Genomic DNA, 26,286 nt, shown 5'->3' with positions numbered 1-26,286 from the left:
AGTAGACATACAATTATTTACTTGCATGAACTCCCTGTCTTTTCCACACACACACACACACACACACACCCCACTGCTCCCATCCTGTCCAGCGATGGGAGGGCAGGAGATTAGTTTTTACAGTGAGATGATTGAGCGACTGTCTCGCTGCTGGAACCAAAATGACTGAATAAATCTGCCATGGAAACAAAAAAAAGGCATGTGCTAATGGACAGGGAAGAAGTTGGAAAAAAAAAAGCATTTTGGAGGTAGAGTTGATGGCATTTGTTGGTGTCCCGAGAGCATCCCTTGTTCATGCACAGTGAGAAAGAGGTGAATATTCATCCAGTGAGATACTGTTACAGTTGTTTCGTGGCTTTTACGTGTGCTCATGGACATGGCCCTCTGTCACAGAGCTAATATGAAAGCCACCTCCATTTTGAACACAGTGACTCCAAAAGTCAGATTACAGGAGTTTGCAATTGGTCAATGGTGTTGAATTGGATGTCACTTCAATTGGAATTCTTAACAGAAGTGCATCGCAAATTTACTTAAGTTTTACTCAAACAATAAAAATACTTGATGATATTGACGTCGTGAATTCTGGTGTGACCGAGGTGAGCCGTCGCTAAAATGCATTCAAACCTGCGCGCTTTCATCCAGTGCATACAGCAGCCCTGTGCATTTGCCTCAAGCGCATCAACCGCCAACTCACACTCGCATGCTTCACACCTCCCTGTCATAAAGATTCAAGAACCTCCACAGAAAAATCACCTCGTCCCCTTCGCTTCGTCCCGGGTCCTGCCTTCACTCCTCATCTGCTGTTGTCTCTCTGCTTTGTTTTTATCTCTCCCCGTTGTAGCCCGCCCCCACTGCAAGAAGCTGCGTAATTCCTCTGTTTATTTGGCTTCATGTTGCCCAGTAGGCTGAAATGTGACAGTTGTTAGTGCCCCACAAACCACCACACACACACACACACACACACACACACACACACAGACTCACACGAACAAGCAGCATTCCGCCTCCCGCTCTCCTCCTCCGCACCGCCTCGAAGTTTCATGCGGCCCAGCCGCTGTGCACGGTCAAGCCTCAGGGCCCCCCGGGGGACTAAGTGAATGACGGGGGGGGGGGGGGGGGGGGGGGATTGGATGAAAAGGAGGAGAAACAACGAGACACTGTGAGAGCAAACGAGGAAGGAAGAGAGAGAGAGAGAGAGAGAGAGAGAGAGCAGAAGAATAGAATCATTGCCATCCTTGCAGATCTCTGCTCTCCTCCGAGAGCAGCATATCAGCAGAGAGAAAGGGAGGGAGGGGAGGGGCCCATCTTTATTACATCTGTTTTATTCATGTTGTCGACACACGCGTGATATCAGTGTGTGACCACTGGACCGTGGCAGACTGCAGTATCTGGAAAAGGGCAAGCAAAGCAAGCACCCCCCCTCTCTCATTTCTGCAACTCGCAGTCGTTTGTGCTGTGTGTTTCTTTTCTTTGCATCCTGATGTTTTCTGACCATAGCTGCATCATTCTCCACCTTTCTCCCCTTCTCCCTGCTTTGTTTCCTCTGTGTATTGTTCCAGTTGTCCCTCTGTTTGCCTCTTTCTCCACATCTCTCTTATCCCCCCCCTTACTGTATGTCACGTTGGTTGGTCGTCTCATATAGAAACAGGTCATCTGCGAAGCCCCCAGTGACACTGTGTGTGTGTGTGTGTGTGTGTGTGTGCGCGCGTGTCACACACTGTCATCATCCTCGGCACCACAGAGGCCACACAGAATTTATGTTCCCTGTAGCCAGAGCCATTCTGACCCCAGGGACTTTCTTATCATAAACTCTAACCGCAACCTGACATCAAACGTCGACCCTCGAGATAACATTGTAGTCACGATAAGCACACACCTCAAATGACTGCAAGTGTTGTAACTCCCCTCCACCGTTTCTAGCACGCCGTTTCTGCACACAATGCCTCCAAATGATGCACTTGTCCTACATGTAGAGAGCTGTAGGATGTTTTTAATTGGTCAAACCGGCTGCATAGACGTGCACTGAAGAGATGTCGTTTTCTGTTTACTTCCTTGCCAAAGATTAGGTGGTCTACATTTACATAGCAACACAAATTGTGAGGATTTATTGAGCGTTCCCTGTACCTTTGTGCTATAGCCTACTACTCACAGCCACATGAGCTTAATGGTGTATTGATTTCACCATACGCGCCCGATATGTTTATCCCCCAGGCTCTGCGCACCATTTTCACTGTTTAAATAGGACATTATACATAAACACTCCTTTCAAAAGGCTCTTTTGATTTATGACTTGAAGCCCAAGTGATGCTCGTGACCCATAATTGTTCTAAAAGGAAAGTAGCATGGGTAATGTTCTTCTAATAGTTCTCAGGTACTAGACCTTTTATTAGGGGTTTTAATCTGAGAATAGTCTGGAAGTTGTGGGGGATATTTTAGGTAGATGAGCCCACAGGAAGCATCCTGTATAATCTCATTGATCAGTGTAATGTTTCCATGACTTGGATTAGTGAAGCGACTTCCCCTCCCTTGTCTTGACATGAATCTGATTGTAAAAGTGGTTGATCGGTTTGGAGTTTCCCGCCTTTTTTTTTTTTTTTGCACCTGTAATTATTTCTTGTGAATATTTTTACCGCCCCGGCGCCTTCACCATCTCCTCTGTTGACTTAAAAAGTGATTCGGACTGATCCAGGAGGAATTCTCTCTGTATTCCCCTTGAAAGCGTCCGCACAGCTTCATTCTGCAGCCTTCTCTCCCGTCTAATTAAAACCCAGAGATTGGTTAATTTATCTGAGTCCTCATCAGAGCGCTATTCTTCGCCGCGACACATTATCCTGATCCGTGTTGGGGCGGCGGCGGCGGCAGGCGTTCCATCAGCACTCTTTTCGGGCGCTCTTCCCTGATGTACGGCGCCCTCACTGTCGCTCTGCTGTATCTACTGTAAGCTGAGAGCGCTGGCCCCACAGTAATTTACAGCAGTAAACAACTCGCGCAAACCAAAAGACCCCCCCCCCCCCCCACCCTCCCTTTTCCAAGCACTCTCACACACAATTCAGCCTCTCGCTCCGTCACTGTGGCACTTTCAGCCTTTTTTTTTATTTTATATGCCTCCTCTCCCTTTTCTTTTTTTAATGAGCCGACTGTTATTAGGGCTATAAATCAGACCAATGGGCCTGATGTATAATTCACTGTGTGTACTCACCCCTCCTCCCCCCCTCCCCCCCAGTGGCCCTGAGGAAGCCCACAGTGCATCACTGTCAACACGGAGCTGCACTCTTTTGTGGGCGGCGTGAGGCATTCAACAACGAGACTACACACCGGCACACGCCGGGCTCCGTTAAAAAAAAAAAAAAGAAGAAAAGCAACCAATTCTGCCCAGAATGCCGTGCGCATCACTCCCATCACACACAGTTACATGAACACGAGCATGCCCCATTACACCGGCACAAAACAGTAGCCATAGCGCAGATCAATATCGATGCCTGGCCCTGCTCTGACAGGCACCCTATGATATGAAAGAGATCCAATTGATCCGCACCCTGCTAGGCCCTCATCCTCAAAAGGCCATCATTCCATTACCATCGATCTAGTGTGTGTGTGTGTGTGTGTGTGCGCACGTGTGAGCCAGGCAGAAGGCTAATAAAAATTGAACCAGCCTGAAAGTGATTTCTATAAATGAGTATTTAAATAATAGCCCAGCAGCACAGCGTTATTGGTTTTGTAGAGCGATGGAAAATTAATGCAACTTAACCATTTTTCTGGGCTACAAATAGGAGCCGGTGACCAGTGTATTAGTTACAGATTAATAAATGTAGAAATTGAAGCAACCCACAGCCCTGCTATTGATATTCCTAGTAGGCACTCTTTCATTGGAGCGCATTAGTTTTCTCTGACAGACTACAGCTGCGGGGGCTCTGTTTCACAGCCTCTAAAAAGCACTCTGTGGGAAAGGATTGATCTGTGTCTGAAGGGAAACATCATCTAATATTCATTTGAATTTGCACAAAGGTTACCAGCTTCATTTGCCTTGTTTTTAGTTCAAAGTGTGGCCTGTGAATGTGTTCGCAGTTGAATTCAGTAATGCTGCAAGGATGTGTTTTGTCATTTTCACTTTTTTACATATGTGCAATATGTTTCCATTTCTCCATAGCCCATTGGTGCTCTGAACCCCAAGAGGGCAGCATTCTTTTCAGACCGATACGAGTCCTGGGAGGACGAGCAGGTGCCGAAGTTCCACTATGGAACCCACTACTCCACCTCCAGCTTCACCATGATGTGGCTGCTGCGTATCGTAAGTGCCTTGCATGCAGAAAGACTCATTACATAAAGATTACTATGGTTTTTAAATGCCTTGAATTAGTGTATTTGCAGCCCTTTGGAAAATGCTATTTGAGTTGAGCTGCTGGCAACGACGCCACCGTTGATGAAATGATGGTTGAATCATCTTGTGGAAAAGATCTACTTTGCTTGATTTCGAATCACTTGTATCCGCTGCAGATGCTCGTCATATCCTCACTGGTTCTCTTCCCTTTGAGTGAATTTAAGATGACGTACACACATTATCTGGTGTTGATTTTTTACTAGCATTGTTAATATGTATATATTAGTTGCAATATTCTGTGTCATCAGGAACTCTGTGTACAATAGTTTTTATGTGACAAATTCAATAAGGTGGTGATTACAAAAATAATAATTTGCATTTTAAAACATGACTACATTTGTATAGTTTTCGAGGATATTCCTTCTTGAATGAAGCCATTGTATCCTGGCCCCATGTTCAATTAGTTTTTAAAGTATAGTTACGCACAGAAGTAAGCACATTCAACATATGTCAAACTATTATAAATGGATTTTTAGTTTAATATCCTCAGTAATTCAATCTTAATTAGGTTCCTATTTTATAGAAACAGATGTATTCATCAAGAAATAGTCTATGTATGCCAAATATTACAACACATGCATATTGTTTCTCATTTATTGTTGCATATTATTTACAATACTATACCAAAGCCGTGCAATTAAATGTGTGCCATGCAAAAGAAATTCCCCTTATAAGTTAAGTTGTATGATTAGATTAATTTGAGAGTATTAGCAGTGCACATACATTGCGCCACAGAGGGCTCTCGTTCTGTGCCTTTTTGTTGAATGGCTGCCATCAATCTTTCATTACTGCACTCGAGGGACATGGAGGTTACTAAGTTTCTCCAACATGCAGTTTTCTCCTGTTATTGTCCCAGTAGCTCACTGTCTCAGTGACTCCCAGCAGGGTTACCACATTGATCCCTGCACATCATTAGCAGGCTTACTCTAAAGCCACTTTACCAGAAGCCCTCGCTTATGACTCTCATCACAGTAACTGAAAACTACTCCGGCCAAGATCTGTGAACCATTTTCTGGGGGGGACGTTGTGTTTATTTGTGCGATTCGACCGTTCCCATGATCCTATTCTGTTGTTTAAACTATGATACAGTGTGGTTAACCTCTTAAACTTTTCATACAGATGAGGTGCAGGTCATTTGTGAATGAACTTCATTAGCTAGCTTCAGTGTTAGTAGCTGCGGCCCAACATATTGTGTCCATGTCACTTGGGGACTTATGAAAATTGGTTCGTCCTTACAAGATTACACGTGGTTGGAAATGCATCAGTTGCAGTTGAGTGTATTGTTTTTAGGTAGCTCTCTGGGATTATTTCATGAGGTAATTTTGGGGTTCCAGTTTGTTACAGGCAGACCACACTTTTAATGTATTATTTCTTTTTGCACAACAAGGGATTACATTCTAACAAACCTCGCGGGTTTCTCCTTTTAAAGCGGCAGGGCTTTGATTTAAAACATTGCTGTTTCTCACCAACAGGAACCCTACACCACGTTTTTTCTGAACTTCCAAGGAGGGAAGTTTGACCACGCTGACCGCACTTTCTCCTCAGTGTCCCGCGCCTGGAGGAACTGCCAGAGAGACACATCTGATGTCAAGGTACCTCAAAAAAAAAAAAAAAAAAACTTCTCCTGGTTGACTTAGAAGAAGAAGGTTAGAAGTGAGGAGACAAAAGGCCCAAAACTCCGGGAGAATAAATCCTCCACCAGCATCTTTACAGACAAAGTAAAAAAAAAAAAACTGTTTCAAAAGGCTGATGTCCAGTCGCTACCAATCATTGTCCCGATGCAATGAAAGCTCCTTGGTCTTCTGATCAAAGCGTTGGACTAATCCTCATCTGTCCCGGTCCGTCCGTCTCCCATTCAGCCAGCTATAACCTGGACATGAATCCCTGCCCACCGGGGGCCCCCGAACTCTTGCTGAGCTGTTGGATCTGGCCCTGCATCATCTCAGGTCATTCTCATACCGAAGGCCTTCGTACCCCCAGTGCGCACTTTAACTGCACCCCTAAAACATTTACGACTACAGTCAGACATTCTATGTCAAAGCTCGGTTTTGCTGCGTCTCCTGGCACTGGGTCACTGAAGGGCAAGGGGGGGGGGGGGTGGCGGCGCGGGGTGTTTTGACGCTTGATTGCGTTTACCACCCCCCTCCCATCGCGCCGATAAAAACATATGGATTGTGTTACTACGTAGCTCGGCCCAATGCTTGATTACGAGAGCTGTCGTTTGCTCTCTCAGTCTAGACCTGTCGGTGTGGATCACACTGTGAGAGCTCAAAGCAAAACAAAAGGGGAAATCTGGACCACATCACTTTGTTTCCATGTCCTGTTTGGAATTTTAGCATATTTTGAATGAGAGTCCGTCGACTTTATTCACTCGGACGCACTCATTCACTCCCAGGCAAAAGAGGAATTAGCGAGGAGATGTATCAATTTGGTATGCTAAGCACACCATTTAGCTTTAGCATTCGAGCCATTGATAGCAACCCTCTGTCCCTGCCAGAGGGCAAAAAGCCCCAGTGTTTTCATACCCCACTGGTAAAGAAGGAGTGATAATGGGTTACAACACCCAGATTCAATGTGTCTCTAGCCTGGGTGACGCTAGCGTGACCTCCGGTCCACAATCCCCTGACCCCTGGCTTCAGCCCGAAGGCATCAGAGGGGGAGAGAGAAGAGCAGAGGGGTTAGAGGTAGCAACAGTGGAAGTGTAGCCGAGCAGCCCAGAGGCCAGAGCCCCTTCCAGTGACCCATGACAGGACAGGATTGGGGATCAGAGGGGCTGGCCTCTGACCAGGCCGGAGCAAAGGGGCCACTGCACATAATGGTGCATGCAAGGCGAGCTCGAGTGTTGGGGAGCGAAGCCCTGGAGGTTTTGTAGTTGACGGTGCATTTGTGTGTGTGTGTGTGTGTGTGTGTGTGTGTGTGTGTGTGTGTGTGTGTGTGTGTGTGTGTGTGTGTGTGTGTGTGTGTGTGTGTGTGTGTGTGTGTGTGTGTGTGTGTGTGTGTGTGTGTGTGTGTGTGTGTGTGTGTCCGTCTGTCTGTCTTGCCACCTCCTGCTCAAATTTACAGCAGGCTGCAGCCAGTGAACCTTGGTGAGCTGGAGGCCTCGTTAAGGGGTTGACCTTTCGCTCTAGGTCAGGTTTTGTGAAGTGAAGAGGTTTCAGAAGTGAGGAAGTGGTGTGTTGTTTTAGACCTGTGTGTTTGCTTGCTCATTTGATTAGAGGTTTTCGCCCCATTGATGAGAGGCTGGTGTATTGTGCAGCTAATCTCAAAAAGGGTGATGTTCTTGTCAGAGTGTATTTGTAGAGATCAAGTTGCATGAGACCATGTTCTTGAAAATCAGTTATTTTTAAAAGTGCTTAAATGTGCTACTGGGGAGTTTTAGCATTTGTATGCTGCCATACAAATGCGGATTATTCTCAGGCCTCTGTAGTTTCAGAAGCATCATTCCGTCAGCATTATCCCACAACCAAGCCTACCCTACTGAGTATAAAATGGAAACACTTGGAAACGTTGTTATCAATGTCGGCATATTTTCAGTGTTACAATAAGCCTCAGTGTATCTCTGCGCTTTGTCCGTGCAGGAGCTGATCCCAGAGTTCTACTACCTCCCCGAGATGTTTGTCAACGCCAACGATTACAACCTGGGAGTGATGGAGGACAGCGCCGTGGTTTCTAATGTGGAGCTGCCACCTTGGGCCAAGAGCCCAGAGGAGTTTGTACGCATCAATCGCCTGGTAAGAAACACGGACAGAAGCTGCACATTCAGCCATCTATGGTCACTATGTTTCTGTTCTATTATCTATAAGTCGCACTGTAAACACACACAGACACACACAAACTTCTACCGTATACGTCACATGACCCCGACCAGCTGAAGCCTTGCCAGTGGTTTCTGCCTCTCCTGTTCTTAGCTGCAAACGCTAATTCAAAGAGACAGTGTTATTTCCTGATCGTCTCACAGTTCCTCCTGTTACCTGAGCCTCCCGCTCCTCCGACATGCCCCCGGCTCTCAGATTGCCGTGTCGGCGAAGTGATCCAACATCGCCTCACCTCCTGTCCCTATCCGCCTCGCCATCTCTCTTTCCGCACTCGCTCCGTGCACGCGCGCACATCTGGTGCACGTTTATGTGTGGGTGATTGCAATTGTGTGCAGAGAGATGATGCGGCATCCCGTTTCCAATCTTGCCTTTGCCGAAGCGGGAACGTTGAGTTTACGCGCATCTCCAATGATATTTTTCCTTCATTTTCATCCATCAAAATCTGTTTTCTGAACAAACGGTGAAATTCAGGAGGAAAAACAAAACAAAAAATGCAAAACCAAATGTTAACGCTAGAAGAATGCCGCCTGCATTTTGGTTGGTTTTAAAAAGTCCTCCATTGAATTGGGATCTCGTTCCGGGGGCCACATTCCCTCAAAGGAGCATATCGCGGGGTGGGACCGGCTTCCTGTGTGATGTGTGCCCACGGTAGTAATGGGTGCTGATGAGGCTGGGTGTGCTCTGTGACCTGTGTCGTCTTGTGGTTGGGTCTGTTAACCAGCCTGCTGATATGACCAGGACCCTGTCATTAATCACACACTTCTCCCTCGACGGCTGTCGGCGTGGTCTGGGCCAAGGTGGATGTATTGTTTTCCACTGATGTTGGAAACTTAATTTGCTGTAAAGAAGGGAAATACTACGTTTTGTCATGTGCTGCCATATAGGGCTGAAACAATAAGCTTACTTTTGAAAAATGCCGAATTATAGATATTCTAATATATTTAAATATGCTGCATTGTAATTTTAGAGGATTTTGGCCATTGCTCAGAATGAGTATTAGTTAGTAACGTAATTTGTTTATTCTGGTACTGCTCACCATTTTTCAATGTCTTACATTTTAGTGGTGTTTGCATCTTCATCACTGCCCCTCTGAGCAAATATTCAGAATATTTCTAATTTGGATATTATTATGGAACACACTAGAAATCGGTCAGAGCGGTGAGCCGGGCGAAACCGACTCGAAAGCATCCGCGCGTTAATGCGCTTTGGGCTCCTGCAAGACACAAAGCGCCTCTTCATTGCCACTTTAAGTGCTGCAGTCTCATCTACCTCTGCTCCCTCAATTTCCTCCGCTCCTTTCCTTTGTGTCCAATTTAGCACTGCAGAGGCAATTTAGACTTATCCAAATGGTCCACGCTCTCGCACAGCCAACCCCCCCCCCCCCCCCCCCCCCCCCCAGGGTTACTGCTCTCTGGCTGATGCATTTTCAGTCTGCGGTTTTCTTCCTCTACTGTGTGAAAAGTGAGATATTGGTCCAAAGTGCAGCCAAGCCCAGGAGGCAGGTGTAGGTGCACACAAACAGAAAAAAAACAGAAAAGCAGCTTTCTGTTTTTTTTTTTTTTTTGAAGGGGAGCTGTTATTATGTTCCACATAAGCACTCTTAGTTTGTGAAACGACTGATCAATTAACCTGGTGTGGTATTGGATCCCTTTGATCCCTTCCTACAGCACGTGAAAACACGGACCGAATCGGAGAGACGGAGTACAGGAGGGTGGACAGGAAGGATAAAGGATAAAATGGGTCGGGGGGGAGGGGTGGGGTGTGTGTGGGTGGACAGGTCTCCGCTGGTGACAGATAGCTGGCATTAGAGGGTGTCAGCTGGCAACTGTGGTACTGTTGGGAGAGAGATGAGCGCGGCGGAGGAGGAGAGCGAGGACGACTGAAGGAGTTAATGGGCTGTTTGGCTCCCTTTAGCTTGTCTGCTGCTAATGGCCAACGCGCAAACACACGCAAATGATGCACACACGCTTACAAACACACACACACACACAGGCCTGCTGTCTCCACTCTTGGTTATGAGCCCTTGATGATTAACAGCTAATTAGGGCCCAATCTGGAAAGGCCATTAAAAGCCTCTCACAGTAAAGGATTGCGCTGCTTTGCAAATCGCCAGCTTGTTTTTGTTGTTATGAGTGAGAGTTCCCTGGTTGGTAATGAAAAAAAAAGAAAAAGGAGATCCAGCAGAGGGTATACACATTTACACCAAACTGTAGCCTGGTTTATATTGGTCTAGTTTTGGAAGTGTCATAGTTCATCACTAATGTTTAGTAAAAACCATCAGTGTGCGCCCACGCAGATTGTTGTTTGACCTTCGGTTCACGCAACACTGGAGGCTCCGAAATACCGAGAGTTGGACGTGTTTCAGGGTTGGGGTTTGATTTTTAGATCCCTTAGCGCCTTTAGTCCAGCATGCATCTTCACTACACACTACACAAGTGTCTACAGTATACTTAAATGCTTGCTTGTAAGAGCACACTCCCTTTTTTTTCACCCATTACACCCACACACACACACACACGTGGAGACGTTGGGTCTTGAGGCGGCGTGCCACAGAGATCAGGGACTTCTTGTTGTTTTTACCAGTCAGGTCGAAGGAGAGGTTAAGAACTTGATCCCTCCTCTGCCAGATAACTACATGTCTCTGGGCACTGTCAGCCTGTCTGACATTCCACTATATATGACCACATCTCACTTCTCAGGTCTGCTAACCATTAGGGCCTAGCAGGTGATGGTGCGTACATGCTTGTATGTGTATTTGTCTGCACATCAATGTTTACACGTGCTGTCACGTGTCTGTGGCTGCTGATGTGGAGCAGCCTTCACCAATGTCTGTTACACTGTTAGATTGTGCATCATATACTGCTTACAGGCATTGCATCTACTTATTTGGTTGTGAAAAACCTCTTCTTCAACCCACAGGATTTATTAAGTTGCTCACGCTACATTTTACTAGATCAAAAGGTGAATCATCATGTTTTGATTCTCCTTTTCTCTGAACACAGCCTGAAAACACAATATAGTGTATGTAGGTGAACCTTGGTTTGTTGGCTGACAGCTCTTTTCTTGACATTTTGGATAAGGACATGAACACAGAGAATTCAATATTCGTAACATACATCTGGATTAAATGACTGGTTTGCATGTTTGTTTTATGTCTGTCTTTTACCAATAGGCATGTGCCATAATGAACATTTTAAGCATCAGATATGTTTTTCTATTCTACGGTGCAGTCACCATCCAACCCATTCGAACTCCCCGGGGGTCGGTCCGCTGCTCCGTACTCCACGTGTTTTGGTTTCCCTCCCCGTCATCTGCGTCCCGCAAACCACACGCATTAGAGAGAGACGGGGCGGCACACTACTTTGGGCCTTCCCCCCCCCCCCCCCCCTTTCATGAAGCAACTGCTCACTCCGAGCGGTGACAGGGACGTCAGTTAAACTGCCCTCACAGAGCGGGTGAAAGACTCTGCTCTTGTTGGATGGGCACAAGTTGATGTGTGGAAAACCCAACAAGGGATATTTGATTATTTCTAATGCATTTTTATTGTTTGATGGCACTTCACTTTTAACCCCCATGGTTACTCTCTGAATTCTGAGTTTTTTTCTAATCGATCTGTTCCATGGAGCCTCACTCCCGGACCTAACAGCTGTTAATGTTTCGCCCCGCTGCAATCCCGCCCTCAGGGGAAAACATCTCCTGCTCGCCGCTAACAGACGAATGTCATATCAATATGAGCCAAATCACCTTTAACCCAGTAATCTCACACTATTAGCGTCTTTGGAAGTTCTTTTCTGAAACTTTGTCAGTTTTATACGCTGACAGGCACTCGCAGAATGTCACGGAGTCCATTACCCGAGGTGAAATGGGGGCTCTTTGGGCCCTGTTTGCATTGAAGGCTGTATGTATTTATGCAGAAATGTCCAGCGGCTGTATGAAACCCGAGGGAGAGGCGTCACCAGCCTCCCCGTCTTATCCTCACAGGGAGCCCCCGCGGGGATCCAGGTGTGAGCTGAGGTGAACCACTGCGAGGACCAGTCACCAACCACTAAGACGCACTTAGGCACTTGCGAATGACCGAGTGGGTGAGAACCCACCCCCCCCCCCACCCCCACCCCCACCCCTCAGTGCCGTCTGGGCCCCGTACGGCCCCGTGTGACAGAGCACACTTCACCATGTTAGCCCAGCGCTAATCTATTCCCCCGGTGTCTCCTGTTGGAAGCCTTGTTGTTGGATGGGAACTAGACGAGGGGGCGAGGGGTGTATCTGGCTAATGTCAGACAGCGCTCACTGTAGGGGTATTGTCATGCATACGGGCAGACATGTTTACTGTGTGCTCAGTATTTTACGAGTTGCCCCCCCCCCCCCCACCACCCCTGCTTCCCTGCCTCCCCCTCTTCCCTGTCCGTCTCCCGCTGCTCCTTCTCCTCCTCCTCCTCCTCTTCGTCCTCCCCTTCGATGACGTAATGGAGGAGGCCTATGAGAGCCTGAGAAATGGGATGATCTACTGCTGCTGACACACTCACTCACTAATGTTGTCCTTCTCCCTTTTCCTGTACTCCTCCACTCACTAGTTTTACTTTTCCCAACGTCTGCTGAGACTTTTTTACGCTTTATTCCAGCGCTGTAGTCTTTTGCTCTTTACTGTGGCCTATAGGCTAATGTGCCCAGTATATTTATATTTTTTTCCATCAGAAAGAGATGAATAAGCCTTTATTATAAGGCATGTAGCTTAGCAACTATGACTAATGAAAAGTTATTATCAAGGTATTTGTTTTTCCTGAGTTTATATAATTAAAGTAGAAAATTAATAAATTATAATGGGTTATGGACTTTCCCTACACAGGACATGACATTAAACTATTAAATTAAATGTATCTATATTTCAAATTGCATGAAGCTATTAGTTCTGATTAGTAAGAGTGAAATTATACTATATATTTATATGATAAACTATTGATAAGTAAAAAAGTCATAATCAAATAATCCAGGTGATATTTTGCATTTGGCGATGAGTCCAAAATTCCAAGTATTTAATTCACTGCCATTTCAGACCAAGGAAAGTAGGGATTTTTCACATTTCACAGCATTTTTACTCATTCTGTCATATTGCTTATTTATTTGGGAGGCATTTGCCTTTCAGGGTCAGACGCACTGTTCCATATACACAACCTCCCCTTGAAGGGTTTTCTCCACTCAAGTTGATCAGTCGAGCCATTCATCCCAATCATCTCCGCATAATCCGCGCTGAGAGGCCTCCACACCTCCAGACGGACGCGGAGAGACCATCCAGGCGGACCCTTCATTGGTCTGAGACAAAAGCGCTGCTCTCAACTGTCCAAACCTTATCCAACAAACCTTTTTTTAAATGTTACTTTTACTTTTTTTTTTACTTTTCGCGATTAAGCATTACCAAGGACTGAAAAGTGAAGAAGACCACCACGCTTTTGTGGCCTTCTGCCTTTGAGGCACCATTTCATCCATTTATGTCCCAATCACTGTTGTTTACTCCATTGTCGGGGCTGTAAATTGGACCACACTACACCGATTGTCTGACTAAAACCAAATCCCCCATGACATGTTTGTTTTGGGGAGATACTTTCCCAATCACCGCTCATTCTGCTTCTTGTCACCCCATGACATGATATTCTTGCCTTTCAAGTGGGTGGAGGAGTGAGCGGGAGAGCGAGAGTGAGTTAGGGCTAGAGTTTCAGGTTCCACTTGCCAGCGAGTGCCTCCGTTGACCCATAGCCAGAACTCTCACAGTTGCGACCGATCTAATTAGTAGAGCAGAAAGTGGTGGGGGGGGGGGGGGGGAGGCTGAAGTAACGCACACAACCCATCTGGGGTCCTCCGATGTGTGTGAATATGGGAATAAAGGAAATGGTTTGTTGGCTGTGCGGCTGCTCCAAAGCTCTCATTCCTTACGTCACCCATTGCCCCCCCCCCCCACTTCTTCCATGTTGGGGGGCCCCCTCTCCTCTGTCTGGCAACAGGCTTCCTCTGCCCGCTTCAAAATGACAATCGGCTGCTCATTTACAACGGGCTAATAAGCCCTTTAATCAGAGTGCTTGTCAACCTCGGGGCAAGGCAGCTCCAGAGGAGTTGATCCAAAGGATCAGATGACGGGAAGAAAGAGCTCGCAGGGAAGAAGAAAGAAAAAAAAGAAGGGAGCTGCACTTGGAGCGGGAGAATGAGCAGGAGGGGGGAAAGGGAAAGGGCGCCGTTGAACTTGGAGGGAGAAAAGAGAGTCGAAACAAGCGATATTTAAACTTGTGTTGCGGTGAGAAGAGTAGATTTCTTCCACTCGGGGTCGATGCCGTTTGTGGTACTTGGGAACACACACATTTGATGGGATTTAATGACACGCAAAATAAGAATAGAACACAACTCAATAAGCGGGACCGGTTCCGCGGTTCTGCAGGGAATTTGTTTCTTCCATGTAAAAAGGCCCGATGTTTCACTGTCACACACTGAATCTGGTCTTCAGGATGTTTTGATCAGCTTGTTCCTAAACAGTCATTTTACTGTATACAAACCTGACAAGTGTTTGCCTTTTTCATCCGTAATCGATACAAAAGAAAACAGTCAGCCGCTGACAACACTCTGCGTACAACATGTGCATTCGATTACACCCCCACGGCATCACTGACACACACACACACACGCATGCGCGCACGCTCGGTTTTCCCGTCGGCATGCAAATGAGGGGATTGATTTGTTAAGTGACATTTTAACATCCTTACGGACAGCTCTCTTTAAGTCCTTAAAAGGGTTTTTTAGGGCCAATGAGGGAAGGAGGAGAGCATTCAGTGTCACCTCGTTAAAGCCCAGAGTGAAACCCGGCTCAATCCAGACCGTAAAGCCCACCGCAAGCCACAGCGAGGCACAGACCCTCCTGCCGAGCCTGCGGCGTGGACAGACACTTTTACTTTTGAGGGGAAGAAAGTCCTGAGTGAAAAGTTAAAAGGGACGAAAATAAATCGCTGCCACTCGCAAGCAGAAAGGAACTCCTAAGTAATCCCCGGTTTAATGTCCAGTGGCCGGTTAATCGCAACCGTTTGGTGTCTCCGGTCCGACGTCTCCAATGACTTGGGGTGTTTTGTTGAGGTCGTCGGGCCTGAAGTGAGCCTCCGCTCCGAGGAGCAGCGTTGATGGACACGTAGTCCGACTGTCGTGCTTCGCGTGTTGTTGTTGGAGGTTTCATTCTAGGCATTAAATCCCCACTCTGCTACAGATGTTTCGGGAAAAGGAGAGAAGTACAGTAACGTGAGACTTGCACACATTAAAGGCATGTTAAATTATCATAGCCCCGGCAAACTGGCGGGCGAGTAAAAATAAACTTTACGTTCTAGGAGAGAAATTGGAGACCTCCAATTGAGTACTAGGGTTCTTTGAAGAGCAAAGAAAACGATTTAAGGTGGAGGATTACGATTTGTTTCATAGGAAAATATCACAAACGTATTGTTTGCCATTGGAAACGGGTCACAGCACACAACAAAGGGCCTTCCTTATGCTTCAAAGGTGTACCTTTCCAGTAGAAATGTGGTAATCCGGTAACTTCTACCCCCTATCAGCATTTACATAAAGGCGTGCTTAATTATTCATTAATTATCAGAGAGTCCCCTGTGGATGAGGATGACACGAACACTGGCCGCTAATTGGGCCATCAATAATCCTGCCTGGTTCCCCTGCAGTGGCACCAGAGGAATCTGCTATCTGCCCCGACCTTCTGCCACGCTGTTTCCACCGTGTGGCCGCACTGAAAGAGACATTTCCACACCTGCTCACCTGAAGCGTTGCTAATGGGTCGTCGGTACACGCCTCACTTCTGTCCTTCACTTTCTGCTTTTTTTATACAAACTGCTCGGGATCTTCTGCATTTTGGAAAAAATGTCCAAAACTAACAACGTTCTAGAGTGTCTCTTAACCCCCTAGTGACTGTCACTCACTGCTCTCAAATATATCATTACATTAAAAAATGATGAACAGATATCAAATGTTGCTACTGAAAAAGCAGAGAATGTTTGAATGTATGAATTTAGTCGTGAATTAAGTTGGCAGTTCAGTGGGCCGAGAGTTGGACCGGAACGTTTAATTGCTACACTACAATGTGGCATCTGATAAAAATACAAGTGTTGGAAAATGTAAAAATGTAAACTAACCAGATTTATTCTCAAATAATATATGAGCAGCAAACTTCAAATGTTTACTCTCGAATTTGAAAAACACGCACATGTCAAATCCAAAGTTTAATCAATGGGTTTCAATATCTCTCCTCTTACTTCCATCCCAAACTGATTGGATTATAAACATTTCCTCAAAGACCTGAGAGATGGAGGCAGTCTTCTGTAACTCCACAGGCAGAGGCCGGTATTCTTTGAACCTCGGAGATGCGCTGAGGTTAAATTGCTGCACTTGGACATTTCAGTCTGCGAGTACCTCTACCGATGCCCCTTTAAGTGTGACAGAGCAAGAACATCCAGCGATACCCTTCCAATGCCAACGCAGCACACCCACCAACGCATGTTATTCTGTGTGTCCCTCTCCAAATGCTGCATGCGAGGGATTTCCATAAAGTCGGGCCTCTCGAAGAGGGAGCTGCAATAACATGGCTGCTCTTTGTTTCTCCGTGCTGATTGACAGTCGATTGCAGTGCACATTAAATGCCCATCAGGCCCAGCTTTGGTTTTTAGAAAGAGGGGAGCAGGGCCCGTCAAAGGTCAATCCTAGCGCATAATGAACTGATCTAGTGCTCTTTCTCCCTCTCACACACACACACAAAAAAACACAAATAATCGTACCCTGCTCTGCCTGCTATTAAAGTGACTTTGAATAAGGTTTGTTTCCTAGCTTAAAATTTTACATTAATATAAAGGAGTTCTTTATAGCTCAAACCTTTCAACACTCTTGTAGTCTGTCGGTTGTTCTGTTTTACCTTCATACTAAACGTTGTCCAGTGAGTCGGACAAAAAGGAAAAGAACAGGCTGACCTCTCTCCGTTTGCTAATTTTGTTAACTCAGAGCACTGAACCCATCTGAGGGGGCAATGTCCAAAATAACTAAATTTCCCTGCCAGCTGGATCTTAAAGGCTGATAGACAAACAACAATTCTAAAAGCATGCTTTGAAAGTACATTGATACATAGATTTATATAAACCGCTAGACAAAGGATAGCTACTAGCACAAATTAGTTTGTTTTCCAATAGCTTTTCACCCACATGTGAAAAATATTTACACCCTTGACATGAGGCTAAAGATGTTTTTGTGTAATTCTCGGCGCTCGTTGCGTGTTTGCGAGTTTCCACACATAAAATCTGAAAACCTTTTACACCTCTGTCTGTTGGAACCAATGTTATCCCATTATTGCATTATTCGCACACAGCTCATGCTGTTAAGCCTCTCGGATTACGGAATTTGAGAAGGCCTCAAAAATGGCGTCCCTCCTCAAGTCGCAGGGAGAGCGCCGTCATATCTCTCGTCTTTTCACACGCGGTTTCCTCCCTGATTGAAAGTCTTAATTAAGCCAGTCTGGAGGAATTGGATGCAGAACGAGCTGTCAGAAAGTCACATTTAAGTGAGGGATGCGTCGGTCTCTGCAGTAAAAATTTAAATGATATAAATTGCCATTTAAGTGTAGCGGGGGCTAATGTTTTGTCACAAATTAATGTGACACAAGGCAGCAATGACAATCAAGAGCTGCCTCATTCTAATTTGGTCGTGTTTAGAGGGCTTTTGTGAGGCGACAGCTTTACACAAATTAACACAATTGCCTGTTTTTTATGAGGAAACCATAAATGTTTTTTCCCTCCTTTCCTTTTGGCTAATGAGGAGAGAAACGGCCTGCATCTCTGCGTTATGGCGGTGCTCTTATCCTCGCGCAGAGCAGCAGGGAAAAGACAGCGGCTGGAATGGCTCCCTAATGAACTGCAAGAGTTCTCTAATGTTTTGATGTTCCCATATGATCAGATATGGATTTACTCTGCTTTTTGCTCATTAAAGAAATCATTGGCAGATTCTGTCACAGGAGCAATTGGAATGATATTCTGCTTTCTCTGAGGAATACGTCTTTGAAGGGCATTAGCAGTAACTGCTGCGCGGTAATGGGACGGGGAAACATGTCGCATTTGCTTGTATTATGTTCCGCAGCTGTTGCCATTTACGATCCTCTGTCCTCTCAATCCACTCGCAGGCTCTGGAGAGCGAGTTCGTGTCCTGCCAGCTCCACCAGTGGATCGATCTGATCTTCGGCTACAAGCAGCAGGGACCCGAAGCCACCAGAGCCCTCAATGTTTTCTACTATCTGACCTACGAGGGCGCGGTCGACCTCAGCTCAATCAACGACCCCATGCTCAGAGAGGTGAGGCTTATGCGCAATGCGCGAACAAGACGTAGTTCTTCATCTATGCAACGGCGGACTCTTCTACCAGGTACTTTAGGCGGTAAAAACAACAAACATCCGAAGAGTCAAAGTTATATCATAAGGACGATAAGAGCAATAGCTTGTCATAAAATAACGATTGAGATCAAACAAATAGCAAAGGCTGAACTAAAATAGTGAAATTTGAGAAGAGCCTCAAAGACAGGACTTGGCGCGTACATTTTAATACACACTTACTGGCTGTCTTTAGTCCCCTGACAGATGATGCTGAGTAAGGGGAAAACACAGCGTTACAGTAAGTACACCAAATAGATGCTTCATCTAACTACATTACAACAGCATCTGTCCATTCAGTCCATCTGTATTTTGATGCCATTAGCCATGTTAAACTGGCTGTAGACTGGCATGGGAGCGGTAAGCTAACAATCTACTGGCAGGTCTTGCTGAGCAAAGCCTTCCCCCCCCCCGCCCTGCACTCCACCAAGTGTTCCACTCAAACGCCTTAAAGCTTGCTGCTCGGCGTTCATTCATTATTCATCCCCCTCACTTTGAACACACGAGTTACACTGACCTGCCGGAAAGAAGCCGCACAAAACACAAGCGCTGAGGAGGAAAGCAAGCCCACAGCTAAACACGGGCCTGACAACGTCACCAATCTGCCGCAAAAAGGCAGCGCGCCAGCGGCAGCCCGATTGACCCGACACTCCCGTCAGCCTCTTTGACGACGTCGGCCGCGCTGCCAATGTAGCACGCGGCGTATTTCTGCTGGCATCAGTGTAGTCGCTGGGCCTCATGAAGGCGTTCTCCTAAAGGATCATTCCGGTTAATTACATCCTTCTTATTCTTCCAGTTTTAGCCATAATTTCCGTTGGTAATGAAAAAAGTTCAGGCACCAAGGTAATTGCTGAGATCTGGAGACAAGCTGACATTTCTATCTTAATCAATTTATTATCCGAAATTGCAAGTAATCTACGGGGGTCTGACTGTCTCTCTGCTTGTCTTTTGTGGCCTTCCAATAGGAAATGATAGACAGAACATAACAAGCAAGTCATAATAAACCAGATTTATCCTTTAAGCAGAGGTCCTCATAGCATTGAGGTCTAAATGGAGATGAGTTCAGTATATCAAGCGGCTGAGCAGCCTTTTGCCTCCACTGTTCTGCTGCCCTTCATGCTCAGTGACTGCAGCATCACGGACACCATGTGCAGATCCCTGATTTATCATCCCATTCACCCTAATTCCCTTCCAGATGTGCTTTGGCCTTAAGCCACACACAAGCACACCTGCATACAGATTCATTACCAGCGGGGCTCTGGTCATTTACACATTAAGCCCGTTATCCATTATTTTGAATTAACTGCATACAGAAACAGGAACCCTGGTGGACCACCGATCCTGATGAGCTGTTCCAGTGACAACGAGATGGATCAGGCCGCACACAAAAAGGAGCTGCATGCGATCAAAATAGCCCCCCTGGCCAATGACTGCGGGAATGCAGAGTTAGGGATATGCTACCTTCTGAATATTCTATTATGAAGCTAAAATATATTTATTTGCATTAATACAAATATAGTAAATGAACTGTATTTTGTTCTCCATTAGTGTTTATACTGGGTTAGGGTTAGGGCATTTTTTTTGTAAATCTGTTAAAAACCAAATCAAAAACAGACATGTAATGTTTACATTAACTGTCCATTTTTATTATAGATTATATATAAATAAATAAATATCTATCATATATATATATATATATATATCCTCAACATACATGTAAAATGTAAACAAAAAGTTGGAAAACCTGTCCTCCCACTCTGATGGCGCAAGTCCACTCCGCTGGCCTTCGTCTCCCCGAAGTCCGAGCGCTCTAATTAGTTAAATAAACTAAAGCATTCTCGTTCCTGTCAGCTAAGCCGAGGCTTTCCTCCAGCTGTGTTTGTACGGAAGGAAGCGCCGCGGGCCTGGGCCTCGTCGTGGTGGCTGTGCACCGCGGGCCTCGCCGAGGACTGCGGCAGCTTCGAGACTGGCTGCAGTCGGACGGGCTGTTCGTCGTCATGGGGATGGGTCACAGGCGCTTTTATTTCTGGCTCAAAAAAAGTAGTAGTTTGGGGAGAGATTGTGTACTCCTGTCACGCTGTTTGGCAACCTCTAACTCCAACACAACCCAACCACACACACACACACTTTGTATAGCCCATACCTTGACATGCACCGTTTTGGTATGTGTATACCTTTGTATATTTATCCGCGCTCATCAGCATAAATGCACTCGGTTGTGTCCACGCTGGGGGAGAGAGAGAGAGTTTGGAATATCTCAGCACAGATTAGGGAATGTGGGTTGAAGACCACTGCTGTGTTTTTCAAAATCATGATTACTTCCTGTCCTGCCTCCGCCGCAAGTCAGAACGTGCCCCCCCTCTCTCTGAGAGAGCTGCTGTGTGTGTCTGCAGACGCGTTCACGTGCGCGCCGCAAGTGCACCCGTGTGCATGGCACGCATGCACATCTGCGTTGCCTCTAAGGTGTATGAAGAGAAACCCATCCTGTGCTGCCTTCTGGTCGTTCTGCAGGGTTCCCCCCCCACCCCCACTTTCACATGTGATTTGAGTAAAATCCCACAGCCACTCACTCCAGCGACAAAACACAGAGCCCCCGTCTGATGGTGCGGCATTTGCGTAATTCGGCAGAAGACGAGAAATTTACCCGCTCGCCTGAACCTGCTTTGACGTTCACCAAAACACTGTGTTCAATATCCTTTTTTTTCACATTCTGGTGAATATCTAAAGGCGGGGGCCAGAGCATCCTGCTGCCACGCTGCTCGTCCACAACACAAGGCCATTGTACACATTATTTTTCATTCTATTCATAGTCGATTTGCATGAGAGCATTATGTTTTACATGGAGATCCATCTTCTCAAGTGGCTGAGTAAATCAAAGGGCATGTTGGGACATCTGAGCCGAGGGCGTCTCAGCCATTTAAATGTATAGAATATAGAAAACCTTCATCAGACACGGGCCAACGCCCCTAAAAGAGATTGGCCTTGTGGATGGCCCCTCATATAATCACCTGAGCAGCGCATTGGCACACGGGGGGAGAGGACGCGCTGACCTAGACTCGACCACTTTTCCACGTTCCACCGCCTCATAAATGTCAGCGCTGAACTTAATGAAGATGGGTTGAGTGGCTTATGCGGAGTCTCTTCCTCACATTAGCTTAAGCAAAATGCTCGGCTCTATAGGCAGAGGAGAGGGGAGGCCCTTTGACCTTGGATGATGCACTGATGTCCTCTCACTAACAGACTGCGGGTGACATGTCTCCCAAATCAACGGACTTGTATGCTTGCACGGGTCGACATGCTGTGAATTCAGTTTGTGTTTGAACACAGGACCACGGACGAAGCTGCCACAGTGAATAAAGTGTATGAGGTTTGTGAAATATAGAGTATATCGGCTGTAAAGTATTGGTGTCAGTCAGTACTGGACAGTTGACTTGACTCCTTCTCGCCGCCTCGCTCTGCTCTCTGGTTAGTTTCAGACAATGGGAACGAGCAGACTAACTTCCCAAGCTTTTTCTCATGGAAACATCATATGCAGGCCTCGACCATGAGCTCATTCCGGCGGGCCTCGCCAAGTCAGACTCAAATGTTTCAGCCTACACACACACACACACACACACAAAGCTGTCACTCCCACGCAGCCAGTCAAAGTGCACACCAACGAACTGACGGCTCTGTCATCATTTTGTGTTTGCCCTTTTTCTCCTTGGCTGTACTTTTTTATAACGAATAATCTTTTTGACTTCAATCTGTGAAATTCCCACACTCACTGTTTTTTGTATGTTTCATAGTTTTTTTTTTTTTTTTTGACACGCGTCAAAACATTACAAAACATAACATTTCTTGTGTAAATTTCATTTAATTTAATATCTTTAAAAAACAGAATTTGAATGTGTCCAGCTTCCGATGAATCAATAATGGTAATAATTAGGAGCAGTGGTAGGTGGTGGTAGTATTGCGATGCGCTGGTGTAGCTACACTCTGCTGCTCCGTCCTGTGCTAGCGGGCCTGACAGTGAGCTGTGTGATGATGTCCAGAGCCTCCCCGCCCGGCGTCTGCTCTGACATTTATGGTCCTATACCTCTTCATTAACACCACCTAACCAGCCTGCGAGCCCGCCTGTCCCGGCCCTCCTCTGATTCTGTGTGTGGTTGGGGAGGATAAATTGCTCTGTGTGTGTGTGTTTGTGTGCGTTTGGATGTGTGTGTGAGTGTGTCAAACAGTGAGAGCGTATGTTTACATGTTCCTGAATGCAAATGGCTGTGTTTTCACCATTCTGCATTTATATTCATCTCTTTGTTTGTTGTTTTGTCGAGAAGTTGAGGAATTATTTTCTTAAAAGATATTATAGACTGATTTGACTGCATGAACTGAGACAGTAGAATTTGATCAACCAGATTTCTATTTTATTGTTTCCAAGGTATTTAATTTCTTTAGTTTGTCTCTTTAGAGGTTTTTTTCCTCAATTTGATTAAGCTCATTCGTTGTGATAGAAAAAGCTCCTCCAAATGGCCCATCCCTACTATGAAAGATGATGTGATCATTTCCACTTTAGTGAGGCCTTTTTTTTTACATTATACAATTTGTTTTTTTGACTTCTGAGGCACAACAACTCAATAATAACTCCCTTTTCCATTTTCTTTCCCATTCCCTCCCCTTTCTTCTTCCCCTCTAGGCTGTGGAGTCTCAAATTAGGAGTTTTGGACAGACCCCCTGCCAGCTGCTCATCGAACCGCACCCACCCAGAAGCTCAGCCATGCAAGTGGTGAGTGCTGCGCACGCAGTCCATAAAAACAGATACTCCAAGACACACGCACGCCACCAAAACTGCATTCCTTCAGTCTGAAAAGACTATAATGTGACACGGATCAGTAGCCTACCGAGCTACAGCGGCGACCATCGTGGTTCCTGTTTAATCCCGTCTCTGACTTCTGGTGTGCTCTGATATCACAACCCTGCTTCTGCCTCCTACTTTTCTCACTTTATCCATCTGCAACTGTGGGAAAATAAAAAAAAAAACCCGGGTTTGAAAGCGTATCCTCTCTCATCATTAGAGAGGTGTGTGTGAAAGGAAAAGATCACAGGCATTTGTGCGCATGTGTGTTTAGTAGGAGGTACGCAGGGGAGGGGGGAGGGGGGGGGGGGGGGGAGGAGACACAGCTTTGAGCTGGAAACCTGGGCCCGAGCCAGATTTTCTACCTGAGCTAAAAGCAGCGCAGATCAACGAACCAGAGCAATGAACAGCAGCAGTGAAGTGACGGCTTTTTAAGGGCCAAGGAATGCAGTCGGCGTGATGGACCGAGGGCCCCACGAGTCCCTATTAGCGTGGTGTCCCTGTGGCGCTGACAGCCGGCTGTAGACCACCACCCAGCGCACACATGCGCCCACAGACACCGACGCAGACGTCTGCTTTGAACCCGCCCCGCTCATACCCAAGCTCCTAGGAAAAGTTTTTTACCATTACCCTAAAACCTACATGTATTTTTGTAACATTTGTTTTCATAGGGCCAATTATTCAAACGCATTACCTGCAGTCCCCAACCCGTCCGTATTCCTTTAAAAGGCCCTGTTCTCCATTTTCTCGCTCTCTACTTTCCCCTCTCGTGTGTGAGTGTGTTGTCAGTGTGTCGGCATCGGCCCGTGCTAGTGGTAATGATACTGTCAGTGCATCTGGTTAGCTGTCAGACACACCGGATTTACTCAGGTCTGTTCCCGATGTTAACACTGATGTTCCTCTCCTTCACACGCGAGGAGGGAACTGGCTCGGTGAAAGAGCTGCTTAGTACAAACACTTTGTAAATGCCTCTATATATGAGCTCCTGTCAAACAGTCTGATAGGTCAATGAAATGGCTTTTTTTTTCACTGCAGTGTATTCAGTCTCTTTTGCTTCATACATATTTGATCTTAATATTAGTCAGCTGACAAAAACTTGTTTGATTGGTAAGTCGTTTGGCTTCTAGTGCGTAACCTCGAGCACACGTCATTCTGCACAGCGATCACGTGGCTCTGAATTAAAAAGGGGGTTCGACGGACTACTTTGTCTTTTGTAACACAAATATATACTTTGGCTGATTCTTTCTAATCTTAATCCCTGCGTCAGTTTCAGACTTTATTTTCAGACTTGGTCTCTGCTTGCCGCTATCCCGCTGAAGCTTCCTAACTTTCTCTCTGTCCTTCTTTTTCCTCCCTTCCTCCCTCTTGTTAAATCCTCGCTAACGCCGACCGCTTCTCCCGCCGCTGCTCTTCGTCTGCCGCGCCGCGTCTCGGCTCTGTTCTCCCCCCCCCCCCGTGGGTCTGAACAGTATCTTCTCCTGCAGACCCCGCTGATGTTTACGGAGCAGATGCAGCAGGACGTCATCATGGTGCTGAAGTTCCCGTCCAACTCTCCCGTGACCCACGTAGCGGCCAACACTCAGCCCGGTCTAGCGTCGGCTGCAACCATCACCGTCACCGCCAACCGCATCTTCGCCGTCAACAAGTGGCACGGCTTGACTGGTGAGACGCATTTGCGTGAATCCGCTTGTAATGCGCAATCTAGAAGTTGCATTTAATTGAGTGACTGTTACGACTCTTTGACGTCGCGTTGACCCTCCAGGCTATTTCAGGGTAGGTAAAAAAAAAAAAAGCCTTTGCTTCCTTTTTACATTTCCTCGGTTCATCTCTCTCTCTCCTCTGTGTCTAATTTACGCAAGTCAAGAATGGACCCGTCTGGTCTCGATAGGATGGACGTTGATTTGGGAGACAGTTGACTGCGTCTTCTGGATTGCAGTATCAAATGTGACACGTGCAGCAGCCAGCATTAGGTCGCACGTCCACCTCCATACATCAGCTTCTCACTTCACAAAACCTTATTTACTCAACGTCCATCCGGCCCTCGGGAGAAGCGATACAGTTGATGTCTTTAGATTTATGAGACATGATCGGTTTTTGAGTCTCATCCATGCGCACCGAAGACCAGACTGATTAACCTAATTGGTTTAGTGAGCTGGCATAATAAATAAAATGTGCGCTGGTCGGAGGTGGTTCATTAATTGCGAGGATTTACCGGAGTCTTCCGGTGGCTGTCAAAGCAGATAACAAATAAAATATTTTCTCCGGAGGAAGCATGCCAACAATTAACCTGTGAATGCGCCCGTGAGCGTGTCTGCAGACGTTATTCACATTTTGTATTTGGCCTTAAGAGTAGATGCAGCTGATAAACAATGGACATGCACTTGTTAGTCAACCATTGTATTTCGGCCGACGGCTTCGGCTTAACTTGCACAGCGTTTGAGGTCTCGTGTTGTTACAAGATGACGAGAGACTTGGGAGGAGCGTGGAGCTACGGTCGGGTGTTAGCTTAGATGCTGCAAAGAATCCCTTATATCAGAGCATTTCTTTATTATGAGAAGATCACTGAGGCCGATTCTCCCCGATCACTTTGGTAAGAGTTAGATGGTTCTCTGGGGGCCGCTTCTCAAGTTAGCTTTGGGCTTCTTTGGCTCTTAATGCGGCCTCTTCACCTCTAAACAAAGCACTCTCAAACGTGATTGAACTACACTAAAAACAACCAAATTATTGTCACATTGCCTACAGGTTCTGGTAATATGTAGATATCAGTTTAAAGAAGTGCATATTGTAGCATGCAGCACATTCTCTGTGGCCTTGGTACGACAACTCGGGT

General features: G+C 46.3%; 1 protein-coding gene across 6 annotated transcripts in view; it reads left to right on the top strand.

Annotated features, from left to right (window-relative positions):
• lrba (LPS-responsive vesicle trafficking, beach and anchor containing) overlaps positions 1 to 26,286 on the top strand; it is a 152,715-nt gene that overhangs the window by 113,089 nt on the left and 13,340 nt on the right. For 4 of the 6 annotated variants that reach the window (XM_037471218.2, XM_037471217.2, XM_037471216.2 and 1 more), the window contains 6 exons: positions 4,148 to 4,288; positions 5,851 to 5,970; positions 7,957 to 8,109; positions 18,383 to 18,550; positions 23,298 to 23,387; positions 24,926 to 25,118. In XM_037471218.2, the coding sequence (XP_037327115.2) occupies positions 4,148 to 4,288; positions 5,851 to 5,970; positions 7,957 to 8,109; positions 18,383 to 18,550; positions 23,298 to 23,387; positions 24,926 to 25,118 (865 nt within the window). The remainder of the gene's footprint in view (positions 1 to 4,147; positions 4,289 to 5,850; positions 5,971 to 7,956; positions 8,110 to 18,382; positions 18,551 to 23,297; positions 23,388 to 24,925; positions 25,119 to 26,286) is intronic. The other 2 variants (XM_037471221.2, XM_037471219.2) reach the window with 1 other exon arrangement.

This window comes from Pungitius pungitius, chromosome 9, assembly GCF_949316345.1.
Source record: "Pungitius pungitius chromosome 9, fPunPun2.1, whole genome shotgun sequence".
Classification (NCBI taxonomy): Eukaryota; Metazoa; Chordata; class Actinopteri; order Perciformes; family Gasterosteidae; genus Pungitius; species Pungitius pungitius.
Note: the sequence above shows the minus strand (reverse complement) of the source record. Positions and strands in the feature narration are given on the sequence as shown.